The sequence below is a fragment of the Diabrotica undecimpunctata genome, chromosome 3, assembly GCF_040954645.1.
Source record: "Diabrotica undecimpunctata isolate CICGRU chromosome 3, icDiaUnde3, whole genome shotgun sequence".
Lineage (NCBI taxonomy): Eukaryota > Metazoa > Arthropoda > Insecta > Coleoptera > Chrysomelidae > Diabrotica > Diabrotica undecimpunctata.
This window is the reverse complement of record NC_092805.1, coordinates 107,486,851-107,507,478: the sequence shown is the minus strand read 5'-3', so window position 1 is coordinate 107,507,478 and position 20,628 is coordinate 107,486,851. Positions and strand designations below refer to the sequence as shown.

At 32.0% G+C, this 20,628-nt stretch overlaps 2 protein-coding genes across 3 annotated transcripts in view; one reads left to right on the top strand and one right to left on the bottom strand.

Moving 5' to 3' along the window:
• The window catches only part of lt (vacuolar protein sorting-associated protein light), a 53,131-nt gene that overhangs the window by 26,047 nt on the left and 6,456 nt on the right, over positions 1-20,628 (top strand). The window contains exons 11-14 of the mRNA XM_072526521.1: positions 1,590-1,730; positions 6,592-6,728; positions 10,683-10,827; positions 10,936-11,056. Of these exons, the coding sequence (XP_072382622.1) occupies positions 1,590-1,730; positions 6,592-6,728; positions 10,683-10,827; positions 10,936-11,051 (539 nt within the window). The 3' untranslated portion in view covers positions 11,052-11,056. The remainder of the gene's footprint in view (positions 1-1,589; positions 1,731-6,591; positions 6,729-10,682; positions 10,828-10,935; positions 11,057-20,628) is intronic.
• The window catches only part of LOC140437173 (ciliogenesis-associated TTC17-interacting protein), a 31,590-nt gene continuing 23,633 nt past the window's right edge, over positions 12,672-20,628 (bottom strand). For both annotated transcript variants that reach the window (XM_072526523.1, XM_072526522.1), the window contains 3 exons: positions 14,271-14,394; positions 14,050-14,210; positions 12,672-12,879 (listed from right to left, as the gene is read on the bottom strand). In XM_072526523.1, the coding sequence (XP_072382624.1) occupies positions 12,706-12,879; positions 14,050-14,210; positions 14,271-14,394 (459 nt within the window). In that variant the 3' untranslated portion in view covers positions 12,672-12,705. The remainder of the gene's footprint in view (positions 12,880-14,049; positions 14,211-14,270; positions 14,395-20,628) is intronic.

Below are 20,628 nucleotides of genomic sequence, written 5' to 3'. Positions count from 1 at the left end.
ATTTGGAATAATAAATGTATTAAAGTATAAATTAACCAATTCAAATAATACCTAATGAACACAAACAAAATTGTTGTTAATAAAACATTATTATCTGCACAAAAATACAGAATTACGAATATTCCAAACGCAATTTCAGGAAAATATCGGTAGACGGTACACTGTCGGCGTACACGTGCCAAATACGCTCCTACAAATCGCGAAAGAGCAGCAATCCAGTGGAACAAACATATTGATTATAAACCATGGCGACGTTGTATTGAAATTTACATTGGTTAATTGCAAATCAGAGAATCTCAATAATTGTATTAAAAACTCCATGTTCCGTAAAAAAATTTCCAAATATGTTTTGACGTTTCGGCAAGGTCACACTTGCCAAGTCAAATTAGTTCAGCGCACTTGCAAGAAAGTGGGATACGTTCACCCCTGTATTTTGTGAAGGCCTAGTTGATACGGCCTAATAGAGTTTAGGCTGTTATTCAAGCTAAGGGTGATCTTACGCCTTATTAATTTTTATTTTAATTTGTTAAAAATCTCTTGTTCCAATATTTTGTTGTCAGCATTTTTCGATTATCAAACAATTAATTAAATAGTAATCAACATAAAATATATAATTAAACCGTGCAAATTATTCCATAAATAATAAAAAATGTTGTTAATTTCATATTTAAAATTAAAAAATTTAAATAAAAGAATTTCGGTAGATTATCATTTTATTCACAAAATAACTGCTTGTTCGAACATATAGTTGTTGGGGTTACTGTTACCTTACCGGAGACCTGAAGATGCATAGTAAATTGTAGTATGTGACACCGGTCGTCCGAGGTAGATTAAATTTATTGTGAGTACTTAAGTCTATTATTTTATTTCTTATTACCTAAATTGAAATGTACTCACATATGCAACCCATTCAACATATACATATTTATTTACGGCGGGAAATTCGTAATGGGACCATTCTGGCGATCCGGTGTAGAATAGATAAACAAGACCGGCATTTTGGAATAGTCAAAATTATTTCGCAGTCATGGCCTTAAAAAAATAAAAGTTCAGCTACTTAAAAGCTGTGTCAGCACTTCTCGGTGTTGGAAGATGTACTCTCACAGATGTACTCTTATGAAGGCTTTTGAAATTTGGCTTTATAAAAGGATACCCTAGCAAGATCATATATCCAATGAAGAAGTATTAAGGAGACTATATAAAGATACGGAAGTCTTTCTTCCAAACAGTTCAAAAATGCAAGCTCGAATATCTTGGTCATGTAATAAATGACAATAGGTAAATAACAATAGAATGGCATTTTCTTTTTTGTTTGTTTAAGTAATACAGATTTTTTTTAATTTCGTGAGAACTCAGTGAAGCTCATTTGGTTTACCTTAGAAGCCACGCAGCTTATTGTTATTCTTTCTCTCTTTTAATTTATTCATCAATCTTCGTAACACACCAATTAAAACTGTCGTTTATTACTGCCATACTAATGGAATCTATTAACATGTATTTGGAATGACGATCATCTTATTGGAAAAAGCAGTTTTTTTGCAGTACTATGTCAATGAATTGAAATATTTAATTTTTATTACATTTTTCAGGAAGGATAGGTGATACAAAAGAGGCATTAGCATTAATAGTAAATGAACTAAAGGATATGCAACATGCCGTTGCTTTTTGTCAAGAACATGATGATTCTGATTTGTGGGAAGATCTTATAGATAGATGTGTTAATGAACCAGGTATGTATACATTCCAAATATGCAGCTTCCCGTAGTACATTTCATTTATATTTAAAAAAATTTCTTGTATTAAAGATTATCTGAAAGTGTCGTATGAAAGTGTAACACCGTATAGAACAGAAAACTGGCTTACTTCGGCCACATTATGCGTAATGATAAATACCGACTTCTACAGTTGATTCTACAAGGCAAGATTGAGGGTACGAGAGGTCCTGGACGTAGACGTATATCCTAGCTGGATATCTAATCGTAGGAAATGGACTGGTGTAACGTCAATTGATCTATTTCGAGCTACTATGAATATAATAAGATGGGTCATTGTGGTCGCCAACATCACTAGAAGATATGCACCTTTAGAAGAAGAAGAAGTCATATGAATACCATATTTTATTTTATAATTGAAGATGCACGTGGAAGAATGATACCAGTGATATTTGCTCAATTTAAGTTATTTAGTGCCAAATAACCGATCCGGTAGTAAGTACAGTGGACAGAACGCTAACCTTCCAAGCGAATGGGATTAGAATCTGACAGAACACGGGGTTTTTCTATTAAAAGAATTTATAATGTGTGTTGGATCGGTACTCGTTCGAGACTATGCATATATTATGATTTAATAAACGAGTCTTTGTAAAATCAGTGAAGGCAACTTTACGTAGTGACGATTTACTGAAGACATACTGTAATTAGGTTTTGCCCCAATGCAGTCTTAGAAGTAATGATAGATCTACCCCTCTACATATATATTTAAGGAGGATCGCTCTAGAAAATGTGAGCCTTAGGCTAACAAAGGCTCCATCTATAAAACCCGGCGACCTGACTGGATATCTGGAGACTTCAAGGGTTCATTACATGAAGATGAAATTGATGAGTCATTAGATATATTAGTCGAACTTTACAATTATATGTTCGACCGGCATAATAGGTACCTAATCAGTGGCTAATATCAACGTTTATTCCAATATCGAGAAAGAATATACTTCTAAAAAATGAGCAAAACATCAAACGATTGTCCGGTGAATCAAGTACTGAAAACTATTTTGAAAGTTATCGGATCTGCAAAAAATTGATCTAGAAATAAGTGAGTCTCAACTAGAGCCCAGAAATGGAACAGAAGCAAGAGAGACATTGTTTGGATATAAATTTAGATATAAAAGTACTAAGAGGAGTTAGACAGGGCTGTATATTATCTTCCATATTATCTAATGCATATAGCGAGGCCATTTTCCAGAAAACCATATTCGAATAAATATGAATTTAAAGAAAACAAAATTTACGAGTCTCACTATTTATTATTACAATAGTAGAAAAAGTAGGACAATATACAAACTAATAGATACATCTCATTAGAATTATAATATAAAGCATAAAGTTGAAGCATGGACGTTGAAAAAATCCGACCTACATAAATTAGACGTGTTCCAAAGGTGGTGCTTTGTCACACATTGAAGGGAACCAGATATTCAATGATACGACTATTAATGGAAGGAAATAATGAGAATTTATTGGCTTCGAAATTTAAGAGAGTGATTTAATATGAGTTTCTCTTAATTATTCAGGACAGCTGTGAAGTTTCAAGAAATAGTTCTAATATCAGACTATCAATGATCCTCAAAAATACTCCGGAAATCTACAATATGACTCCATGGAACTATGAACCGTCTCTTAAACAACTGGCGAAACACAAAGTAAGACTGCTGAAAATCTTGCTAAAGAAAAAGCTTTACATCTTCCATCAGCCTTGAAGCATGAACCTTTCTGCAGTATACCAATAAGCCACACAGTGAAAGATGCCCGAAAATTGGAAAAGGGAAAAAGTATTGTTACGTTATAATACACTCATACCGTTCTATTATATACACTGTTACGGCTGATTCTTTGAGGGTTTCAATTAGACGTTTTAGAGAAACTTAAGAGAAATTAGACATTTAATAGATGGGAAAATAAGTTCACGTGCCATTTAATAGTAGGCAGCAGTGATGTGTTAAATGGCGACAGATGCGCGTTTGCCGAATTTAAGAAAAATCTGCAAAACCTTGAAAACGCGTTTTGTGGTTATACAGTAACCATTGAAAGACGAATCAGGAGCTTTTGTTTAGCAAAGTAAACATTTTGGCCCCGTTTGAACTTCAATCATGACTGTATAACGCCATAGTCTCTTAACAATACAATTATACCATTTTTATCCTTGGCACCGTGACGTTATATAATGATGGTTGAAAGTCAAACAAGGCCCAAAATATCTCGAAATGTTTACTGGGGGATTATACTGGTTTTTACAAAATACATAGATTACATAAGCTCTAGCATGGCACGTGGGGATTATCTAAAAACAATTCCAGTATTATTCACTATCTGGCAAATTTAATTTTTATAGAGAAAACAATATGTAATCATCGATTAATTTTTGTCAGTACATTTAAATATTTCCGAAGTGAAAAAAATGATTGAAATTTACTTGAGTTATAATTAGAAATGACATGAAAATGTGAAATATTTTGAGGAAAAAATTTCCTCTGTTCGATATTCGATATGAAAAAATTGATATTGTAGTGACATTGTTTTTCAAATGAATCACATATTTTAGATTTCTTAGAAATACTGTTCTTACAAACAAATAGTAACTCAATCTTTATATCCCTTTTTTGATCAGTATTTACTTTTATAGTAAATAATGATCAATAATACATATTTTAGAACAGGTAAAGAATTAAGAATTGCCATCTGAATGTTGTCTAAATACAATAAGTAATAAAATATTTCCAAATGAATGAACGTTTTGTATCTATTAGTGAGAATTTACCCTTAGGTACATCATCAAAAAACCTCTTTTGTTGAAGTACCATGGTCATCAAATTATTATAGTAAGTATAGTATAGTAAGTGTAGTATAGTAAGCTATGAATATTGTGAGTTGGTAACACTAGTTGACAGTTAACAGTTGATAGTGAAGTTAGGAGACAACATGGTCGATCGGATGATACATCTATGTTAAGTGGTAATGTACAATAAAAGAATTAAGCGTTAACAATGTTGTTTGACTAATGAGAACAGTACAATAATACATGGCGCAGTCAGTGAAACTATATATATAAATTGTGTAAATAACGTAAAAGTTAGTGTGGAAAGTTTTCAACACGTGGAGCAAGTCCGCCAAAATGTCTGGATTTAATTTGACGAAACCGCTTAAAATGTTGGGAAATGTGAGTGAAAATTGGAAGAATTTTAAACAGTCTATTAATATCTAAGAGCATCAGGGCAGATGTCGAAAACTGATGATATTAAAATAGCGATCCTTCTAAATTGTATTGGAGACGACGGTCTAAGAACATATAACAACTTCAAGTTCGAAGAAAATGAAGAGACCTATGCAGCTGTTTTAGATAAGTTTCAAGAGGTATGCAACCCAAAGAAAAATATTTTATATTGTAGGCACCTGTTTTATGAACCTACACAAAGAATAGATGAACCATTTGAATCCTTTTTAATAGATGTTCAAACGTTGGGAAGAGATTTCACATATAAACCTATTATTATAAATGATGAAGATCAAAATGTTAATATTGAGAATATTTTATATAGTGACATAGGTAGTGCGGAAAATATTAATAATAACAATGAAACATTGAGTCGTGGTACTCGGATAAGAAGACAACCAGTTTATTTAAAAGACTTTGTGACTGATTGTGGTGATAGCTATGATTCAAGTTAATTAGGGAGATGTAGTATAGTAAGCTATGAATATTGTGAGTTGGTAACACTAGTTGACAATTGATAGTGAAGAAAGGAGACGACGTGGTCGATCGGATGATACATCTATGTTAAGTGGTAATGTACAATAAAAGAATTAAGCGTTAACAATGTTGTTTGACTAATGAGAACAGTACAATAATACAAAAAAGGTATTTGTTATTGATTAGAGAGATTAGTAAAATTTTGTTTATATTACATTAGCTTTTTCTATTCTGATAATTTTCTAACAAAAGAGAATGAAGAAAAATATGATTATTTTTATTAAATTTTAATTTGAAAAATCAGTTAACGTTTGAAATAAATTAAAAATGTGTATAGAAGAATGAATACGTTTTTTAGTGTTTACATCTATTTGCAATACTTAGAATTGTTAAAAAATATTCACTCAATCAATATTAGGAAGCAAGACTGTTATAATTATAATACACTATTTAAAATGTTTATAAAACTAAAAAAACAAGATTCAAAATCAAAACAGCAACTTAACCTCAAAGGTAAATAAACAACAACACGATGCAAAAATTATATCGAATGATCCAATCACCTAATCCAAAAATTAGAATTTGTAAAACTTTAACTTATCTTGGCTAATAACTTACATTGAAGAATACTGCCGATAGTATTCTTCAATGCGAACAAAAGCGAACTGTACCGATCGTAAGTTCCAGTACCTGACGTTGACAACAACGTCGCTGTTCAGAGAATTAAATGTCGGGAAAATTAAAATATTAGAATATGATGTATGTGCTGTCATCTACTCAAAGAATTGTTAAACGTTAATTTATTTGAATCCCATTCATTTTAACTGCGGCGTGAACATACCCCTTTAATTATGTCAAGTTTCTCTAAAACATCTAATTGGTACTCCCAAAGAATCACCCCATATATTTTTACCAAGCTAACTATGGGTTATTCATTTAAGTTTATTATTTTGAATTCATGTTGAGAATTGTGTTGGTCCATAAACTTGTGTATTCCTGAAATTTAATTTATTTTCATTTTGAGTATTTGCTTATTTAATCACAAGTATTTCTGTCTTTATACCTTATTTTTAGTTTATGGTAAATTTTTTCAACTGTCTATTTACAATATAAATATTTTTCTTACAGAGTTTGTGACATTTTTATTGCAAAGTATTGGGTCATACGTAGATCCTACTATGCTGATTTTAAAAATCAAGAAAGACACCAAAATTCCAGGCCTTAAAAATTCCTTGGTTAAAATGTTAAATCAATATAATTTACAGGTACGTTTTTCTACTCGTATATTATTAAGAAATCCATAATGGAACCAATAATATTTACACTAAGTCAAATTCTATCTAATAAATAACCAAATTGTTACCAAAATGTTTTGCGCATTAATTTTATCTTGGTTCGACTTTTAGTGCCATTTGTTTGAAAGGTTAAAATATATTTTACCTTGACGTTTTTAAACTTTTTAAATAACAACTAAAAAATAAAGAGTTTGTTAAATTGTAAATGTAATTTTTTGTTCAAATTATTTTAAATTTTTGCTTTAAATACATTCACTTTGATATGGAATTTTAAATCGAGGGAATAAAAAGGCAACCACTTGTTCTGATGTAATTAGTGTTTTCATCTAATAATCTGAAACTGCGAAAATGCGAAGTTCAATCTATCATTCTTATACTTTGTATTTAAATAATGGTACACAACTCGTGTAGTAAGTCTATTTTCACTCCTTATCTAATATAGTATCGAGTTATCGAAAAAATCGTAATTAGAGCAAGCCACCAATAAGCCTCCCATTCGTTGAAAGTTTAGTCATACCCACACAAGAATTCGGAACAAATATAACACTACCCAATTTAATATTTATAATTCTCTGCTTTAAATCAAAATATAAGAAAATAAGATAATCTACGACATGTTTAGGACCTCTTGACCAGTTTTGTAGAACATATGTTGGAGACATATTTGCCAATAATGTAAAAAATTCATTAACAAGGTCATTCAAAGTTAAACCTTATTCGACTGTGTGTGATCTATTACAAGTATTTTCAAAAGTTCTGAAGTATATGGATATAGTCGAATTACTGAGCTTGAGAATATTTTAACAGAGTTGTTTTCGAAAACAAACTACATAAAAATACCTACCACTCATTGTCAATAGCTGAAATAAACTTCCTATTGCAGATTTCTTTTAATGAAAAAAGATGACTAATGAAAGTGAAAAATATAAATCTATAAACGGCTACAAAAATTTTTAATTTTTCTCTGGAGCTCTCTGGGGCGTTCTTTCCATATTCCATAAGTCACGTCAGTCTTCTTGACTTACATGACTTTCTATACAAACCTAAAAAATATGCCTTTCACCTACCAACTCTTAAAGTTCAAAATTATTTCTAATTTTACACGAGATATTCTTATTCGCCGCTCCATAGAACCTTCGAAATAGTTTCCATTGAAAAATTCCAAGCTAGAACTCATCCGCCTTTGACACGCACCAGGTGTCAGTAGCAAAGGTGACAACTAGACTTATCAAAGTTTTATACAGCTAAATTTTGGATTCTTTGGACACCAATGTGGACTTTGATAGCTTTACGTTAGCAAAATACGCCCCGTTTCCTGCCATAATCATTTTTGAGATTTCCTGGCTTACTTTATTGTACGAGTCAATCTGTGATCCTAGAAATTTCCTTCGAAGTTAAAGATTTTAATATCATACATTATGGTATTTTACCCAGTACGAGTATTCATATTGTGACCGGAAATGAAACTGTATATTTTAAATTGAACATAAAAATTTCTCGACGTTTTCAAGCATTCTTCGCCATTCTGCCATACATTTTTTTATATTTTTGATATAAAAAATAAAGACTATTTTATTTACTACAAAATATTTTTATATAATTTCTATAATCCTAAAATCTTACAACAAAAAAAAGATAATTATTTTAATAGCAATTCAAACTTTCTATAAAACTACCATAATTGTTGAAAATCTTGTTCTGGGTTTTCTTGCAAAAATTTTACAGAAAAGTCTCTAGACGTTATCGATCCGCCAAAAACATAGCTTAAAGTAAAAAGATTTAACCTTACCAGAAAATGTAATTGAAAAAGAAGATTATCACTCGTCATGGTACAACAATTGTCCACCGCTGCACGTTTGCTAGTCTTGAGAGAGAGAGAGAGAGAGAGAGAGAGAGAGAGCGCGCATATATCTCCAGTCAGCTGGCGATGTATGCTCACACATTTCTGTATAGCTATAGCGATACTCCTATTAAATGAGGCTAGGAGCGCAATAGTGGACTATCCCATAAAAAAACAGTTGTCTACTTTATGACAAAAATTTGATCCTTTTTATTGTAAACCCATAATCTTCAAAATAGACCAACCATACTTTCCAATTCTTATACTAAATAGTAGTACATATAGACATATGAGGAATAGACTAGGTAAGGTATGGGTCTCACTGTTAATAGAGGTGTAACGCCGATGATCACTTTGAGTGGTCTGGATATCTTTGTCTGTCTGTCATATGCGCCTGATCTAGCAAATTAATATCGTAGATATAATAAGAATCTTGTTATTATGTCTATGACTAATATTCGAGATGAACTTTGACTACAGTGGTAGAAAACGTGAAATAGCCGATGAACAGATCATACGGGAAGTAGCGTTGTGTTTTCGTAGGAATTTGATACGGAATAAATTTTATTTGTAGCAGTTGAATAATGTTCGATAGTCAGCAAAATGGGCGTCAATCGCAACATTATTTTTCATTTTAACTCGGAAAATATCGACCGCACAAAAAAAATTGTAAAAAGGAAATCGTAGTAAATCACATTTGCCACAATTTCAGTACCATCTTTGTCGAAAAGTTGAAAATGGCGAAGATATTGAACAAAAACCGTTCTCCTTTAAACTCAATGTGGCGGAAATCATTCGTGAATTTTTAATTTACACAACCATTAATCTTCCCTAAAGGTTAGAATAATAAATTTTGGGGTAGCCCGCCATACAATGTCAAATGCCATCACGACTGGACTATTAAGACAAAATCCGCAAGGAAACTAAATTTCTCTAGCTGGCTGTATGCTATGTATCACAAAAAATGTATTTAAAAATTCCTTTATAAAAGGTATAATATTAAAAAACCCATCGGGCTACATCACAAAACGTTTTCGGAATTAGTTGCTATCAACAAGTCCTCGTAGACACTTCGTCTCAGGACTATCAACCTCCAGTGAAGTCTTACGTTGCCATCTTATCCATTCCTGTTGTAACTTAAACATCATAGTTTATAAAATTAAATAATGTAATTCAAAGTTAATTCAACAACATTTACAGGCTTTTTACCCATGTATTTAGTGGCTTTTAAGATGTACATCTAGATAGCACTGATGATGGAATATTAATTCCGAAAACGGTTTGCGATGTAGCCCGATAGGGTTTTTAATATTATACCTTTTATAAAGAAATTTTGACATAAATTTTTGTTTATTAAGACAAAATTTTTTATACGTTCTTCAGATGTACTTATAACTCCAACGCAGGTGCGGCCACAGGCGTCCATTTTGCTGAATATCGAACACTATTTAACTGTTACAAAGAATATTTATTGAGTAATAAATTCCTACAAAAACACAACGCTATCTCCCGTACTATTATATCTATGAACAGAGTAAAGCGGCATATGCGTAATGCGCAAGCGTTACTGAAGAGATAGATATACTACCGATCGAGTGCTCCGCGTTACACTATTTTGCTCACTATGCCTTGTCTATTCTTATTATGTCTATGACAATAATACTGTTGCTTTTTTGAAATTGTGAATCTGCTGTATAAAAGCAAAGAGAAGTCACCCCACTTAGTTCAATTTATCGTTAAGTGGTGGCCGGTACCTGTAAAAGACACCGTTCTTTGTTATAAAGTTCGAACTGTATCTGTAAGATGCTATTAAACTGTTCCGTTATAATTTCTAGAGAGAACTTTTAAATCAACATTTTTATATATATTGGAGTGAGTGTGTATAAAAAATAGGTTCGTATGGTTATGGTAGATCGGGACCATTTATGAGTCCTTCAGACACTTAAACCACCTAAGACGGGACCATTGTATCACTAGGTTCGACTACTAATTTCATTTCATTTCATTTTCAGTTCATTTGCTTACCATTCAAGTTTATTTAGAACGGAATACTTTCAGAAAATAATAAAAAGAGTTTGTTTTAGGTTTCTGTACAAGAAGGCTGTAAGAAAATTTTAGTTTCTGATTATTTTAATCTACAAAAGAAACTTGTAAAAGTTCATCAGAGAGGTCTAGCTGTGATGGAGGATTTGGTTTGCGCGTGCTGTACTAGAAAAATAGTTGAGAGAGGTACGGATTGATACATTTTATGATTTTAATCGCTAATCCATCATTTCATTGAATAAACATTTTGTTCTTATTGTCCAAATGAATAATCACTTTTTTATTTACTTCTAGATCCATCTCGAGCTGTAGATATTGCTGTTTATAATTGCAAGCATACTTTTCATTTGCAATGTATACCTGAAAATATGAGTAAATGTGGAATTTGTTATACAACAGAGCAAAAGTAATAAAAGTAAGTATATATGTAAGCAGAATAACAAAATACCACCTTTGTAAAACGGCATATGTTAAAAAACTACGAGATGCTGTAGTCTGTGTTGCTTTGCTCCATATCAGTGTAAGCTAGCCGAGATTGCCGTCATATTTAGCTATTTTGCAGATCGACCCAATATGCCTGTGTGGCTCGTAATTCACTTTACTGTCTATATGTAATCCTAAATATTTTATAGAATCATTATTGTTATACAATATTTTATACACTCATTCCAGATTTAAGTCATGCTGCCCGTGCCGGTTTGAGATCTTCAATACTCCATGTAGAGCAGACTCAAAACATCCTATGGGTATATAGGATCATATGATAGGTGTGATCAAGGTATTACCAAATAAACACCCTCGGATCAATTGAGAACACGATATACGTGCAACTATGTCATTATCTGTAGATTTGTTGATTGAACATAATACACATGCAGCAACACAACATACACATACACACATATATACCTACACTATTTGTGCTCAATCGGCACATCACAGAGAGTCGCCCCACTGGCTCAAATTTTCAGTAATATAAAAGATCAAATAAACAATATAACTGACATAGGTGAAGAGTTAAATTGTATAAATACAACGATAAAAGCAGTGGACAAGAAATATCGAACCAAAGCACACAAGAAAAATTAAGTGTGGACGACCAAGTTGATGGACCAAAGGCGAGCAGTAAAAAATTATCAGGAAAAGTACAAAGAATTAGACACAAACGTCAAACGAAGAATAAAAAGATGCCAAGAATTATGGATTAAAAACCAAAGCAAAGAAATGAAAAACTATAACGGAAAATAGGATAGCTTCAATATGTACAAAAAAGTAAAAGGCATAGAAGGATTCGGAAGAAAAGCCACATCGGTGTATTTAAGGACAGAGATGGAATGATAATCACAGATCTCAACAGTAAACTACAGAGATGGACTGAATATATAAATGAATTATTTTCAACAATAAAAACAACCTTCCACAACTAAAGAGTGAAACCGATCCTGATATATCAAAAGAAGAAGTAGAAAACGCAATAAAAAATGCTAAAAATGGAAAAGCAACAATCCCTACAGAAATGTTAAAACGCATGAACAACAAATCTATTACAATAGTATTACATCTGTTAAACACAATATACAGTACCTGTATTATTCTTTAAGAATGGCTTTTATCCAAATTCAATACAATATCGAAAACCTAATGTAAAAGAATGTTCCGATCATTACCACTTTAGTGAATGCAAACGTAAAGGTTAAATTTGGACTAAGGTTAAAAAAGCAATGTGCTTAAATACTCACCAGGTGTACATAAGTCACCCCACTAATTAAAATAAAAGGGTAAAAACCCTTAAAAAGGGTACAAAATTTGTTTATTACATTTTTGTTATAGCCATTTCTGATATAGTGTTCGAATACTAAATTGAGATTCGATAAATTGTTTTTACATGGCAATCAATATAAGCCTTACTCTTACATAAAAATATTCAATTATAAGAAATTAAATATAAAACCTAACATAACAACACAAAAGGACAAAATGTTTGTCAAAAGTAATATAAAAATGAAGGGTACATAAATTTTGGATTGTTGTATTGCCTTTATTTTTTAATCTGTAAATGTTTGTCTAATATTTCATTCTAGCAATTTTCACAGGACACAGACTTTGGAAGAAGTCCATAGTGAACGGTAAAATATTGTGCGGCTTTAAAAGTAGGATATTGTTCAAATAATCTGCAATAATATTCTTTACTTCTGGGTGCTCGTGCATATATGATTTCATTTTTAGTTCAGCTTCGGTCTAAAACAAAAAATTTCTTTTATTCAAGGTTTTGTTATACAATACGTTAAGTTTTGGATTAGATATTGTACACTACATAAAGCTCTAAAATCGGCAACATTGCCTTGTACAAAGTAATTGTAATTCCCGATCTCCTCCGACACCACAACAAAAAATCTTATCAAGGGTGTACGAAAAACCATGATTATAAAATTTTGAATAAAATCCTTTATAAAAAGGTATATAAAAAACCCAGTTGGGCTATGTTGCATTGACAAAACGTTTTCGGAATAAATATTCCATCATCAGTGTCAAGTTAATACATGGATGTAGCCACTAAATATGTGGGTAAAAACCCTTTAAAAATTATTAAATAAGATTTGATTTACATTATGTCTAATTTACAGTTAAGATGTTAAAGTTACCGTTGGATTGGTAACATGGTGACATATGACTCTACATTAGTTGCGAGTCCTGAGACGGTATGTCTACGAGGACTTTGTCAAAGCAACTGATTGAAATGACAATCATTGTCATTTCAATCAGTTGCTTTGACAAAGTCCTCGTAGACATACCGTCTCAGGACTCGCAACTAATGTAGAGTCATATGTCACCATGTTACCAATCCAACGGTAACTTTAACATCTTAACTGTAAATTAGACATAATGTAAATCAAATCTTATTTAATAATTTTTAAAGGGTTTTTACCCACATATTTAGTGGCTACATCCATGTATTAACTTGACACTGATGATGGAATATTTATTCCGAAAACGTTTTGTCAATGCAACATAGCCCAACTGGGTTTTTTATATACCTTTTTATAAAGGATTTTATTCAAAATTTTTTAATATATGGTATACAGCCAAATACAGGAACTTTGTTTCCTTGTGGATCATGATTATAAAGTTATTTTGTTTACTGCTAGTTTCTTAAGAAACCCATTCTAGTCCCAAACCAGCTGTGACTCTTGAGTAAAAAATTTAAGAATCTTTACCATAAGTATATCTGTACTGTGACATTTCTGGACACTGATTATGGCGTGTATTCCTGTTTAGTTCAACCTCTGCAGCTACTCGATTATCACTTCAAGTAGTGTTAAAGTCGAACTTTTCCAGGATCTTTGAGCGACCTTGTTTTATTTTTGTGTCTTTACGATACTTTACCAAGATATTTATTTAAATATTTACCTTCGTATCCATATACTTTGAGAATAGTTCCAAATCATCATACCACGTATTTTCAAGACTTTTTCTGTCATAAAGGGTTGGTTTTCCAGTACCTACAAACTGTAAAGGATTCATATTTAATATATAACGACAACCATCCCATTCTTGTGTTACTATTCTTCCTAAAAAGTAATGAATGTATATATAGAACATCGAATACTATATTGTATACAATACCTTACCATAGACAGTCATTACTGTGACACTTAGATGTTCTATACCGCATTTTTCAACGATGTATCTATATATTTTACAAATCTCGGTTTCTTTGTTGTTTACCTTCCCTTTCATGGGACCAGTACACTCCTGCAAAATAATATGTAGATATTAATTGATGACCTCTATACGCTATGGCCTGAAGACAAGACACGGTACTCGCTGTTACGTTGAGTGAAGTTTGCTTTTATCAAGCGGGCAGTTTTATTTCCACGGCTTTGAGTTATGAAAAACAACAAGAAACAATTAGAAACAATTAGAAACAACAAGAAACAATTACTAAATTATGGGAGCAACTGCTTTCTGCAAGTGAGAATGAGTTATAAAGCTCTGAAGGTAATTAATTGATAACATTTTCTCAAACAACAATATCAGCAAATAACTTTGAAAATATTGAAGCATACCACATTTTTATGAAGAATATGCCTAGAAATCGTTTCCAGCTATTGTTAAAAACAGATATTTTTAAACATTATTGATTACGTGAGATCTCGCAAAATAACACAATAATAATTGTTAAAAAATCAAAGGAATTCATTTGTAAAAATGAGATCCTTGCACTCTTCAAGTTAAGCTCAAATTCAAATAGAGTATAATCTCTAAAAGTCGAACATCAAGAGAGACGCCAAAAAATTCGAGTTATTGAGTTTTCGACTTTTGATTCGACATAACGAGGTTGAGATTCATTCTTACTAATTTTGGTCTACTTACTTTGGTGTTACTTTTTGCTGAAGTCAATTCCCATTGAGTTGAATTAAACCATAATATTTATTATTTTCAAAAAAAGATTTGTAATTTTTCAAAAATGCATGTTGCCATATGTCTTTATGAGATCGCACAGACTACTTCAGAAAATTACTACACATGCATGCTAAAAACATTTATTTAGGTTTGTTACTCATTTTTGATGAAATATAAAAGTACATTCCAAACATAACCCGACATAACATCCACCACCTGCACACCTTCTTTTTTTTTTTGTGGGTTTCAACAGATGATCTCTTCCATCGTACCTCAAATCATCATTAATTTTGTTTAAGGAAATACTATTTCTTGATGTAGCTGGTCTTCCATACCTTGAGGCGCAGTTCCATATCAAGATAGATATATATTTGCAATTTTACGTCTGAAGTCCAGTTGTGACATTTTTGTAACCACATATATGGTCGTTGAATAATCCAAGCATTTACAATCGATACATCAATCCACCATGTAAATATCACCCACCAGCACTATTATACTGAGTAATGGCAAAAGGTTTTTCTACTTGAATATGTTTGTTTTCGGCTTTAGAATTTTTTTTTTTGCTTGAGACCAAGGCGTCACCGCATAGGCATTCGAAGCAATTGTCACTGCATTATTGTTCAATATAATGCCATTATTCGTTTCAATCGAAGAAAAATATTCTCCTTTACGTTTCGTTTTACGTAAAGCTTTTGAAGATGTAAGAGGGCAGGTCTTTGGTACTCTATTCTCTCTGATAGTTACTGCAGCGTTGTATCCTTTTACTCTTAAATATTTTAGTAAATTCATGCTGGTAAATAGCTTTTCCAAATAGAAATTAAATAGAAAGTTGTTTTTTTTTTTAATTTCATCCAGCATAGAGATGAAAGGTTCAGAGCACTTTCCAAAAACTTGTTTGTCTACATTCGTAGACTTACGGTCTTTGCCTTGATACATATCAAAATTGAGTAAGTACCCTGAAGCAGCATTATGCACCACTTTTAAATCCGAATCTAATCGGTTTACCTCGAATAAACTGCTTACGTCCATGGCGATCGTATTACGTCACCATGGACTCGTCATAGTTTGGCTTCTCACCCGAAATAAAACAGTTTAAAAATGTTGTTTTTAGTAGACTCATTTGAGGTCTTAGTTTATAAACTTTGTCCATTACATCCATGTTATTATTATCTGCACAATGGATGTATTTCATTATTTCAAACAACCGGTTTCTTCTCATTGATTGACTAATAGCCTGATGTGATAGCCTGTGAATCCCAATAAAATCTTTTACCTGGATGTGGATTGTAGCCAGACGCCAGTAAGATACCCAAGAAACATTTTATTTTATCCTTGGTTACAGCAAAATCAGGTGCATTTTTAGAAGAAATATATTTCATTGATTCCTCTACAAACAAATTCATCACATTCTTATATAAAAAAGTTCAAATAGTTCAGTTGGACTCATATTTTTGTACAGTTCATGTTTACTATCAGGAATCATTATTTTATTATATTTTTGTGAAATCTCTAAATCCCCAGATATCCAAGAAAAGTTTTTGTCTAACTTAATGCACGGAGTAGTACATGACTCATCTTCTTTGTTGACCCTACCATCGATGCCAATATCAACACCTATTCTTTGGTTGTTGTGTAATATAACCTCAGCATTTGCAGAGAGTTGCCGTCCTGGTAATGGATTTATATCGAAATCATCTTTTTCCCCTCCCGACTCTTCGTCTGTTAAAATATTGGGATCAGGAGGTTCAATGAATACCTGATCCACATCTAAATCATCTTCATATGCTATTTGGAGAGCTTCCTCTTAAAGTCAAACCCCGTCTGAAAAAAAATTATGTAGAAATAATTAAATAGTAGCGTATTAACCTAGCGTTACCACATGGCAACACTGAGATCACAGTCACTATGAATACACCTCAAATAATAAGTTTATGGTTGTCACCGACACTCTTTAAAATATACGTCCAAGAAGCATTGAGGAATTGGAGAAATAAATGTAGATTTATGGGCATCGAAGTGGGACAAGAAACTCTGTATACATTGTTGTTTGCAGATGATCAGGTGGTGGTTGCAACCGATGAGGAAGATATAAATTATATGAATCGAAAATTATTTGAGGAATATGCCAAATGGGGGCTTACTGTAAACATAAGCAAAACAGAATATTTAAAAATTGGAGGAAATACCACAGATCTGAGGCTTGAAAACGCAATCATAAAAGGCTGCAACCAGTATAAATATCTAGGAAGCATCATATCAGCAGATGGCAGAGTTAAGATAGATGTACAAAACCGAATAACCCAAGGGAAAAAATGCATCCGAATACTGAATTCATTACCGTGGTCTAATAAAATAAAGATGCATACCAAACTTCGCGTATACAGAGCAATTGTAGAACCAATTACCACATATGGTGCCGAATGTTGGACGATGACAAAGAATGAACGAGATAAAGTAGACGTTGTGGAAATGGATTATCTTAGAAGGTCATGTCGAGTATCGAGAATGGAAAGAATCAGGAATGAGGAAATACGAAACCGTACAGGAATTAGAGATACTCTTTCAGATAGAATACAAGGAAGGCAATTACAATGGTATGGTAACGTGATGAGAATGGAGGAGGAGCGGTGGCCAAAGAAAGCCTTAATGTATGTTCCACCAGAAAGAAGGAAAAGGGGAAGACCACCAAATTCCTGGAGAAGAGAAATTACAAAAACAATGCAATCTAGAGGCTTAGAAGAGGGAGATTGGAGAGATAGGAAAAGATGGAGGCTGAAATGCGGGAAGCGGCAATCGCCGTAGGACCCCCGTTATATGATGATGATGATGTATTTTACAACATTATTACTAAAGTTTCAACTGTTTGTTTGATATTTATTACGAAATTTCTCGAAAAAATTATAACTTATCCAAATACTTACTTTAATTGAATGTAATCACAGAAATTCGCTGTTTACGAACGTCTCTTGCCAACGTGTAAATTCACAATAAACTAGATCAGAAAACACGTGTTCCGACAATCTCACTGAAGCGACCTACAGCACCATCTGTGTTACAAAAGACAAATTTTATACAGTAGGAATATTTGTATAGACACCCGATTACGCAGAGCTAAAATAGTTTGAAGTCGGTTACTTATTTTTCTCCGAACTCTAGAGGTATGTAATAACTTTCAAATAATCGAGTTGTAAATGTTGTAAAATAAAACATTGCTATGTTCGAGATACAGAGGTCCAATTTAATATTTTGAGTAATAGAGGAAAAATATGCACCAAAATGGCTTGCAGGGACTCACTGATTATTTCAACTAATAGAGGGTTGAGATTTCGAGTAATGGAGGTTTTGGGGCCTAATGTGAAGGGAACAAAACATTTTTTTAGAGTTTTGGAGGTTTTCGACTTATCGAGGTTCTACTGTAGTATATTAATAATAAACGCCATAAATTGGACTATTCAAGCTAATAGAGTAATGAAACTCGAGAAATATGGTTCAGAAAAAAATTAAAACGAGAGAAACAAGTCGCTTGTGACACTAGCAATAGCCTATTAATAGAGAAACTGAAGAAGCGAAGAGGTGGTCTTGTGTTACATACATTTATTCTCAGGGGTTTATCATCACATATCAAGTTAAAAAAGATAAAATACATATCTAAGGAACGCGTTAATTAAAAAATATATAGTCATCATGTAGAACAGAAAAATAGAATGAAATTGAAACCATTATAGCAGTTCCTACTAAGTAAACTACAGCAAAATTCACATGAAGATTAAAGTGTTAGTCTTATGGCAGACGCACGCATAAAACATAGTAGTATCATAATGTTAGAATATAAAGAAGTTTTAAAATAAGAATGAAGCAATATAAAAAACTTTTACTAATAATAGAAAAAATTTATCATACGATCCTGAATAGTAACACTAAAGGAATTTATAAAATAACAATAATGTATTTCCATACAGAGTTTCAACTTATCTGCAGAATCCACTGTGCTAACTGGAGAAATATAAGCAAGATATAAAGCAGTTGAAAAACGAAAAATTGGGTACTATTCCATATAAGGATAAAAGGAAATGAATAGTCTTTTAAAAGTGCCCCAGAAATGACCAAGAACCGAGAGCAGAGAACACATTAGCAGAGTCTTTCAAGCTATATTCTAAACATAAATTAATCAGTCAGTGAACTAAGCATTGGGAAGAAAAATCATTAAAGTTAGAAGAAGTCAAAACAAATTTTGGACAATGATGTAAAAACTATCTTACTCGTTTTTCACAGATAACAATTAAAACACTTCAAGTAGGACCATCGAGCAAAAAGACAGAAGAGGGAATGTAAGGGTAGTGGGGGCAAAAATATTGTTAGACGGGAAGTGCCATTTTGAGAGACCACATTAAACAAGGAAAGAGAGTCACTTTCCTTGTTTAAGAAATCAAATTTAGTTGGGTTATGTCATTGTTTGTCCCAACTGTCACATGAAAGCTTATTTATATTGAAGTTTTTTAACAATTGTGTCACATTTTAGACTATTATCGTTATTATTTAAATGAAACTTTCTCGTCTAAGACTCATTCTGAAATATGAAATATTTTCCTAATTAAAACAATCATTATATTAAAGTTTTCAAACTTTGTACTAATTCCATTAGATAAATTAGAACCCCTACCCCACAGTATGAATATTTTGAAATGTCGTAAAATTTAAATTTGGCGCCGTTGCATTTCCGGATATGTCCGCCATATTAAGAGGCGGACTTTTATGAATTTTGGTCTCCTTTTCATAACGATTAGATTCCCTCTTTTGTCTTTTTGCTCGATGACTAGGACACAACGTACTCACAAAACTCATCAAGAAAGATCGTCCACTAATATGTATAAGTTGTAATCTTGCCATTAACTGTAAAACATGTAATAATTGAATTTCCCATATAAGACTTAGCTCTAAATGACTTTCTTGAAAATTTTCATTGGACTTAATAGAGACTGTTTTTTAAGGTACTATTACCATCTAGAATACTAAAAAAATGACACCTTTTTAACAATTTTTTTTGTATCTGATTTATTATATATGACAATTAAACTTCTTTAATATCATTACAAAACTTTTGAAGATTATAAAAAAATTTTTTTGTTATTTTCAATTGTACGTTTATTTTAAAGATGGCGCCAAAAATTTTTCGTAAAAGAATTCAGTAATCTCGGAATTAAATTGGTCGATTTTAATAAACCTTGAAACATTTTGTTTGCTTTGGTTTTCCTTATGGTAATTTACCACAATTTGACAAAAAAAGATATTAAAATTTTTGTTATTGAACTTTGTCAAATGTCCGCCATTTTGATTTTTTTAAGAATTTTCTATTTTTCTGGTAAACTATCACGTAAGGGCACTTTTTTTGCTTGCCGAATTTTATTTTTCACATTTGCCCTTTCAGAGATTAACTATCCGCCATGGAGCAGTAATTTTTGGAAGAGAAATCTTTAAAATACAGCAATAATAAAAAAAAGATTACACACATTTTTTGTAATTTTCAAAATTTGTATAATAATATAAAAAAAGTTTGATTGCCATATGTAATAGATAAGCTAC